This window comes from Lepisosteus oculatus, chromosome 11, assembly GCF_040954835.1.
Source record: "Lepisosteus oculatus isolate fLepOcu1 chromosome 11, fLepOcu1.hap2, whole genome shotgun sequence".
Taxonomy (NCBI): Eukaryota; Metazoa; Chordata; class Actinopteri; order Semionotiformes; family Lepisosteidae; genus Lepisosteus; species Lepisosteus oculatus.
The window spans coordinates 4,640,922-4,650,047 of record NC_090706.1 but is presented as its reverse complement, the minus strand read 5'-3'; the positions used below and the strand labels follow the sequence as shown (position 1 = coordinate 4,650,047).

At 46.9% G+C, this 9,126-nt stretch overlaps 1 protein-coding gene across 1 annotated transcript; it reads left to right on the top strand.

Annotated features, from left to right (window-relative positions):
* LOC102693147 (uncharacterized) lies at positions 1 to 5,029 on the top strand. The gene is given in 6 exon segments (XM_069195902.1): positions 1 to 617; positions 943 to 1,130; positions 2,972 to 3,136; positions 3,138 to 3,345; positions 3,746 to 3,932; positions 4,376 to 5,029. Coding segments are annotated over 6 exon segments (1,749 nt in total). The 5' UTR covers positions 1 to 77; the 3' UTR covers positions 4,837 to 5,029.
* Positions 5,030 to 9,126: the final 4,097 nt, after the last annotated feature.

Below are 9,126 nucleotides of genomic sequence, written 5' to 3'. Positions count from 1 at the left end.
ATGAGACAGTTTTTGATGGCGACAATCGTCTTTGTCTGCTTGGCAGCCAGACTGATACCCCCAGACCTCTGACTTGCATGCTTGACAACCCCACTGCAAACACTTGCAATGGTGCTGGGCATTTCAGCAAACAAAGTGATACCCCAGAAGACCTAATAGGCGCATGTAGCAACAATAGTGTGAGCCCTAGAGTGGATGCTTTTCTCTCAAGCAGCCCACAGTCCCCTTCTGATGACCAGATAAGCACCCCCGAGTGCCAGCCAGTTGCTCTGCCTAACGCAGCTAAAAACCATGGGTTTACCCCCAGTGACGTGTGCCCTCCTAGACAGCCTAGCGATCATGTTCTCCCACACAGCCATCAGCCTGCCCCAGCTTCTCCTGGGGCTAGCATCACACCTGTCCAGGAGATCAGGTGTCCAGCGTGCGGGTGGACATGGCACCAGGAACCTACAGAGACGTGGGAAGGGCAAAGCCTGGCATGGACAGCGTCTGGCAGAAAGCTGGAGAGGAAGGAACACTTTCAGAGAGATACCCCACCAGGCTCGGAGGTCCGCAGAGGGAGACGGCGAGGAGACCAAAGCCTTCAGACAGCCGCCAGGCAGCACAAACAGCTCTCAGTAAGAAACTGTCAGGTAGCGTCTTTCAGGGCAGATAGGGATCTAATCAGCAAACAGTCCTTGATCAAAAAACGTACTGGTACAGTAAAGAGTAAAAAAAAAAAACCATGAACATTGCGAGAGTGCATCAGCTCACACTAGGTAGAAACACTACGCATAGCTCTGCAATTTGGAAAGCCCCCCATTCCTTTTTGAGAGATGTCAGCAGACACAGACGCGCCTACCCTGCTGAGCTGTTGAAGAAGTGCGGGGTCAGAGGTGGCACACGTGTCGGGGTGCCCGCTGCACTCCTCAGCTCTCCCTTCTTCTCGTCTCTCGCTCCCAGCATTCCCGCTGCAGGCGAAGTGACCAGCCGGCCCCCCCGGAGAGCGAGCTGGCCCCGCCCGAACCCGCGGGCACTCAGTCCGACAGCGCCATCCAAAACCAGGAGCTTGTGGGCAAGGAGAGGCTGTTCTACGGGGCACACGTTGGCAGAGAGACCCGCAACGTGGAGTTCAAGCGTGGCGGAGGCAAGTGCAGTAGGATGAAGGTGTGATATTCCGAGGCAGAGGGGCGAGGCTGCCTGTGACCTCACTTACTCCGCCTGTTAACTTGTTGCAGATCTGTACTTAATTGTGTGGGGCTGCTTGAAAAACCTTCAGGACTCCAGTTCTTTGATACCCCTGCCAGAGGGAGTCAAACTGAGCTGTTCGATGTTGGAATTAAAACCTAAAAGCAAAGGAATGATATTGTTCTTGGGGTTGATAGAATACACAGTATATACACAGTTCTGTGAGTGTAGTGGCAATGCCATATACAGTATATAAATAAGGTACAAAATATCCAAATGCTTTATATGAACATATTGGATTGAGATGTTTACGAATGTGACTTGATTTGGATAGTTTTCCCAGTGCGCTGTGTTCGGTATTAACACACAGTGGCTCATGCGGTCGAGAGCAGTGATCTTGGCGAGCAGAACCGGCCCAGAACCGGGACAGGGGAACTCTGGGAACGACTTCAGCGGGAGCACATTCGTGTCCAGATACCGCCTAGGCCTTCGTGTCTGCGCTGTGAGTGGAGTTTGATCTCATCGCCGGATTCCATGGGCCGCAAATTATCTCCGTCACGTTTAATATTCTGGAAACTGATCGCATTTAACCGTCATCTTCGGCATACAGCGGGCCAACACTAGGTTTTTCGCTCAGGTAACGCCGTTTTTTTTGTCTACATTTAAATGCTGGAAATGTGTATTGGTGTAGATGCAAAGCACCGCCGCAGCTCACTTTAATGAAGCGAAGTGTTTTCTAACAAGAGAAAATGCTGGTAGATGATTTTGTGGGATTACGCTGGCGGGGGGCGCTTTTGGGCGTTTATTTTTTTCCCATCGATTTTGTTTCCAGTGTAATATGTGAACCAAGCTTCAAGACTACGGTTGCTTGTGTTTTATATTAATGAGTCGTTACAATTTGCATTGTTTTCCAAACTGCATTGTGCATTGAACGTGTGTGTTAATATACGAGGATTATTCGCGGCTTTATGTACACAGTTCGGGCTAGGCTTGGCGTATTTTTTCTTTATAGCAGAGCCTTTGAAAAGCTGTGCACAGGTGATCTGTACGTGGCGTGGCGCTACTTGCTACAGTATGCTGAACGTGTGAACACGCCAAGTTGAGACGGCGATTGCAAATTCATTTACTGCTCACGAGGCTGAGAAATTAATATATATATTAACACAAACAGCGAAACTTTTGGATTTTATCCACGCGTCAATTTCTCTTAAGAGCCCTCGTTTCTGTAGGCATCTGAAACACTGCTCTTGCTCATTTCAAACAGGTGGCATTTGTGGTTGGTAAGATGTGCGTTGTCAAGTGCCACTCGTTTCTAGAGAGCTCTCTTAGTTTTATTCCACCCGAGCTGTTAATTGTTTCATTGTTGAGATGATAATTCTGTTTCCCAGCTCCATTCCGGTTGGAATTCACGGTAGACCAGGTCTTAGGTGCAATTTGTAAATTATTGGTCAATTCTGAAAGATAACATTCCCTGTGAAACTCGTCTCGTTATGAATTTTGGAAAGCGCTTATTTTATTATTTGAAATACTAAGTAGAATTATTTTGCATCCCAAGCATTGCACTTTTCTGTCCGATTAAACACCATCCTGTAGGAGTTTAACCACAGATTCAACGACTTAGGAAAAGGCTACCAGTGGGCTCAATTTTATACGGTTTGCTGGTAATAATTAACTTCATGACCAAGCTTTCTCACGGCTCGTGCCCGAGGATGTCGATCCAGGGGAAGTGTTAGGGAACCGGTCCAAGTATCTCATCCAGCCGTTCCCGGAAAGAAACCAGGGTTTCGGCACCTTCCACACTCAGGGAGTACCTGAAGAAGGGGTTCCACCAGCACCTCCGGAAGTACGCCTGCGCCTTCCTGAACGGGGGAGGGGGCAGCCTGCTGGTGGGCGTGGACGACGCGGGCGTGGTGCGGGGCGTGCGCTGCGACCCCCGGCAGGAGGACCGCCTGCGGCTGCTGGTCGACGCACAGCTACCGCCTGGGCTTCGTGCCCGTGGTGCGGCCCGGCGCCCCCTCGCGGCTCTCCCTGCGGGTGCTGCGGCTCCGCCTGTGCCCGCCGCCGGCCCCGGCCCCGCCGGTGCTGTACCAGACGGACCGGGGCCAGGTCTACCTGCGGCGGGACGGCAGCGTGCAGGGGCCCCTGCCCGCCAGCGCCATCCAGGAGTGGTGCCGACAGGTAGGCCTTCCCGGGACTCCTTCCCCTTTTCCGCTCACGCCAGCCGCCATCCCCACTCCCCCGGTCTGCGTACGGACCCTTCGTCACGCGCTCGGACTCCAGCTCTTCGTCAGGGAGAAGTGCGCCTCGAAAGGCCCGTGCAGTGGCTGCCGCCAGGCTCTTCTTGGATCGTCTTCAAAATGGGCAGCGTGCGCGGCCAGTCCCGGTCCTTCCTCCTTGAGTACTTCAATCAAAACATCCCCACTACTGTTCTTCAGCTGTCGGATTGTGTTCGGTGTTGTTGATTAAGTAGTGGCTTCCGTAAGGAAAGGACAGCTGCATAAATGAGTTGGAAACGGGGTGCTCGTTTCTGTGCCCCGCCCGTGACGTCTCCAGCTGACTGTGTGGATGTGTTGTCCAGGGGTGGAGTGTGGAGGTGGGGAGGCTGCAGCACTGTGTGGAGACCCTGCTGATGGAGAAGCAGCGGCTGCACCAGGAGATCCAGGAGCAGAGCAGGGCCATCGCCTTACTGCTGAAAGGACCGAGGGGAGTTCGGGGACTCAAGGAGAGGATTGGGGAGAGGCTGAGGTGGAGGCAGAAAGGGCCAGGTACGACATCTCCGTTGGAACAGAAGGGAGCGGACTAATCAGTAACTGATTAAAGCATAAAAAAGACTATGTTCTTAACAGATAATTAGCTTAGTAATCAGGACCAGAGATATGGTGAAAATCAAAGGATCCTCCTGTGACCCCGAAGCCTGGGGGTACTCATCCCTGGTCTAGCTATGGTGTGCTCTTTGTTGTTTGGCTGCCATATTGTTTTTTTGCAACTCTGCACCACTGTTGTTTCAGTACTTCATTAACAGGTTAAGAAGTATGCATCTCTTTTCTTCCTTTGTTGCTCATCGCCTAGCAGTGTGGTGTCTCTGTGCTGTAGCGAGCAGTCAAAACGTCCACAACATACTGTAATTCAAACCACAGCCCCACAGCATATGTAGATTTCCAGTCACCCCCCAGGATCTTTGGTTCCATCAGAGACCTATTTCCCGCAGCTCACCTGAGATCGGCAAATTCTTCCGGCTGCCATCCAGATCCCCTAATGGACCAGCCTTTACAGACGGACCAGAAGTCCTCCAATGACCCAAGCTTATTCTGGCTTCAGGGTTCTCCGAAAGACCTGCCTCCTACTCAGATCAGGGGGACCGGAAGGGATGACTGGGATCTGGGGAACCTGGTGTCTCTTTCAGCTCATTCAAGGGGACGCAGTGGGTTTACTGAGGAACCACTCTGCTCCCAGAGATCCAACAGCAGCTACCAGAACTCCCACAGCCCGCAATTCCGTTGTCCCAAGAGCGTTGAATTAATTCAGGGATACGGTCCTGGCAGCAGGGGAGGTACAAATGATGCAGAATCACCAAGTGAAGCAGGTGAGGGAAATTCTACAGGTCAGACTTCTGGCAGAGATTCTTCTTCACAAAGAAATTTGAGAACTCGCTTTTGCAGCCTAATGTAGCCGCGTTACATACCTGAGAAACATGACCACATTGTGGACTGAGATTTCAAGGCATGCTTGTGCTTCTGCAATACATACCAACATAAGCAACGTGAAGCTGTCTGTTCTGATTTCTTCATGTGTCCTTCATGAATATGAGTCCTTATGGGTTTCTGCTTAAGTAGGGTATATTTTTTGGGGGCTTCATCAATTTGTACGAGACGATAGTGCTGAAAAATCTAAAATGAAGAAGTGTTACCAGGCTCTAATAAAGTGGCTGCTCAGGCACTAGATATCTATCGTTCTTCAGGGTTCCTTTTGTTTGGTGTGTATCTCTTCTGCCCAGTAAGTAAAGGAGGGAGCATGGTACTACGCGTTGTAATATTCTGTCTGTACACCAGAGGGCGCCAAAGCAGCAAATTTGTTTTAAGTGATCCGGGTGAGTTTAGATTAGTGTTGATGAATCTGCTGTTCCACACAACAAGATGAGTCACAGGGCACGGGGAGCTGTAGTGACGGCACAGTGGCGCACTGGCAGGAGTTACGTCACCTTCAGGAAGAGACACACATTGCCTGGAGTGTGACAGAAGCTGCCAGTCCAGTTTGCGTGTCAGGCTTGGGGGTGGCCATGAGAATTATACAACGTTGAGGTATAATCCAGTGTTAGTAACACTATTTATTACCATTTGAGTGAAGAGCCTGGAGGTTACTGAAGTCTAAAATGTACAGTATATCATAAGCATAATTCCTCAAACCAAACTTATGTGCAGAAATTAGTTTAAATTAAATTATTTCCGCTACCTGTCCTGTACTTTTGTCTTCCAGGGGGTAATCGCGTTGTTTGTAATCCTATTGATTTGTCCCCTGTTAGGAAATTAGGTTTACAGCCTCAACAGGTCCCCCCCCTCTCCAACAAAATACCATCTGCAGATTTCTGTTGTCGTGTTGACTATGGTCTTTGCACCAGCTGGGGTGTGATGAGTTGTGTGTGCATGTCTATGTTGTGCACATGTTTGCTTCCAGGTGGGTATCAAACACTGCACCCCTTGGTCCATTTTAGTGTTGTTCTTTGGCATAGCCATTTCAATTAATTAAGTAGTTGAATTAAGTACCAACTAATGAAACTTGCCAAGCTGAACATCCTGCTGTGGAAGTGATCAGAAGGACAAGCTCCTCTTCTAGGTTGGAGCCTTGGTCCCGGGCAGAAAAACAGTTTTAAGTAGCAATGGGAAATTCCAGTCTCGCCCCTTATGTTATGGTAAATCACTAAGACCGTGTGGCACATAGCACAGACAGTGCAGCTGCCACCCTCAAGAGCTTCTTCGCTTTTCATTCTACCCCGGATCTAAGTTGCTTAATTAAACTCATTATTTGGATTTTAAAAAATGAATCAAGCCTTTTTAATTGCTGTCTGTTGTTGGGTTGGGGGTGCTTTCCCACCCAGTTTTCTATTAATAAATTGAACCAATTCATGACCACATCCATGAACATGTATATGTGATATGTGGGCTGAGACTGAAGTCATCTACAAAGTTGGGACCGTTGGTTTGTGTGGTGTGCTGTGTGGTAGGCTCAGATACCCCAATGGTGGATTACTTGTGTCGCACAGGTCTCTCTTCAATCCATTGATAAACAAAGCTCTTTGTTAGGATTTTCCTAAGTGTTGGTGCGCAGCTGACGTCTTGTTGATGGGGTGACTATTTCTGCAAGCTGGTCAGGGCCCTCTGAGCTCTCAGTGATCAGGGACTCCTGCATGCTTGAGAGATGCGCTTGTCAAAGCTGACTCTCCTGTCAGTGTGATCCTGAAGTTGGGCACAACAGAGCAACAGACCTGCTAGTCTCATTATTTTCCTGAGCCTGTAGAGGAGTCATCATCAGAGAGCTGAAATGTAAACTCCAATTGGCAATCCCAAGTTTGGCTGGTGTGTGATAAGACAACGAGCGATTCTAACTTTAAAAAAATGGGGAAAGATGTTAATATGTGACAGATCTGTTAAATGAAATGTTTAAGATCTCTGGTTGGAGCAACGACCAGTCCAGTTTTATCATATTTCAAGAGTTGATGTCTACACAGTTCCTGTGGTCTAGCTCACACATGGGCAGATACAATCAAGGTGGATGACTTTGCATTTTACAGGTAAATATCAATCAGTAACTGATTAAAGCATAAAAAAGACTATGTTCTTAACAGATAATTAGCTTAGTAATTAGGACCAGAGATATGGTGAAAATCAAAGGATCCTCCTGTGACCCCGAAGCCTGGGGGTACTCATCCCTGGTCTAGCTATGGTGTGCTCTTTGTTGTTTGGCTGCCATATTGTTTTTTTGCAACTCTGCACCACTGTTGTTTCAGTACTTCATTAACAGGTTAAGAAGTATGCATCTCTTTTCTTCCTTTGTTGCTCATCGCCTAGCAGTGTGGTGTCTCTGTGCTGTAGCGAGCAGTCAAAACGGACACAACATACTGTAATTCAAACCACAGCCCCGCAGCAAGAAAACAGGAAGGCACCCAAAACAGTCTGTGTTAAAGTGACCAAAACCACTGATTTGAGCAGATTGGAGGGCAGAGAGTGAGCAAGAGATGGGTGATGGGACTGTTTGTGTGAACTAGCTTTCTTAAATATCTGCACTGGCTTCAGAGACAAGAGAGAACACAAAATAATTAATCAGCCCAGGGCATCACCTTGGAAAATCTTCATTCTGTTAAAATACTGGGTCAGGGATTTCTGAAAAGTGCACTACACTGCATCCTTCCCACAGTCTGAGGAAAGATTGGTTGAGTTTTTATTCCTGCAAGACTCTCATTTGAACTAATTATTCAATTGATGTACTGTATTCAGCTATAACAATAGTTGTAATTTTCTAGTTCGTTATGAATATGTGGGTAAGTTTAAAATCTTTTAGAGGCGGAGAGCTCAAAAATGTTGTAAAAATGTCTATGGTAAATTACTTATCAAATGTGGCATTCAATTGACAATTAAATTGGAACAAAAACCAGACAGTTGAGAGACAGACAGATGACATTGGATTGAGAAGTGAACATTGGTTTAATAGAACAGTCACATGTTGGGAAAATGATTGCATACCTCTTGTGTACAAAACAAAAACCCAGAACTGTAATGTCTTTTTGTGCAATCACTTTCTGATCTGTTGATCCATTTTGACTGGTGCTAACAATGTGTGGTGAAGCCTGACTAATACACCGGATATAATGGCAATGATTTATTTTTATTTCCACTTGGAATACTAGTGCCAGAGCAAATCTTTGAATAGGGCCTGAAGGACAGTAGAGACGATACAATAGCATCCATCTGGATAAAGAACTGCCAATTCATCAGTCCAGTTTTCCTCTAGATCAGGGGTTCGTGACGGTACTGCAGGGAGTTCGTGAGATTGTGATGGAAATGTCAATGTCAAATTAATTAGTCCTATTAATAAATAACAATGTCATAATAAGAAAAACAACAGTAGTGATATTAATATTGTACAAAGGGAAAAGAAGCTTGTGAAGGGGGTTGCTGTAGCATTGAACTACATTTATTGAACAGTTTGATTTAGTTAAAATCTCAAGGGTGTACTTGAAGCAAATAATTTAGGTTGAAAGGGGTTCAGCTGACAAAAAAGGTTGGGACCCTCTGCTCTAGATGCAAAAGATCTGTGGATCTGTCAGTCAGTGTTAGGTTCCTGTTGTTGGTTCGGAAGCATATATCTTCCTTGTTATTGTAGGAAGGACCCTGGCTTTGTCAAGGTTACTCAGGTTTTCAGAGTCTCTTTGCTTTGCATTTTGATCAGCTCAAGACTTAAAGAAAAGTCCTCCACTGACGTATTGTACATTACTTGATTTTCTGTCATTATCTTCCTTTGACTTTTTACTGTAGCTCCCCCAATGTTTTATGTAGCTGCAAGGATAACAGCCGCTCTTTTTCAGCCTGCTTGTTAGCTTTTGTGAAGAGAAATCTTCTTTGGTGGAGATTAAACAGGGCTCACTCAATAAAGGGGAACATTTTAATTAAGATTAGACAGGGAATAATAAGGGGAAAACAACACAGTACAGTAGATCTGAGTAAAGTGGTCAGAGAAATCCTGTCAAGTGAGACGGACATAGAGGTCTGAATAAAGGATCTGATCTTTTAAAAACACAAAGAAAGTTTAAATCATCCTGGCTTATCTGACTCGGCACGTACTGTATGTGTATTTACAGGTGAAGATACATTTGCATAGCCTGTGCAGAACTCCTCCCAGAAGCACTATCACAAGTGATTCATGAACAAGGCTGCTGTGGCAATGAACGCTGCCTCCTGATCTTGGATA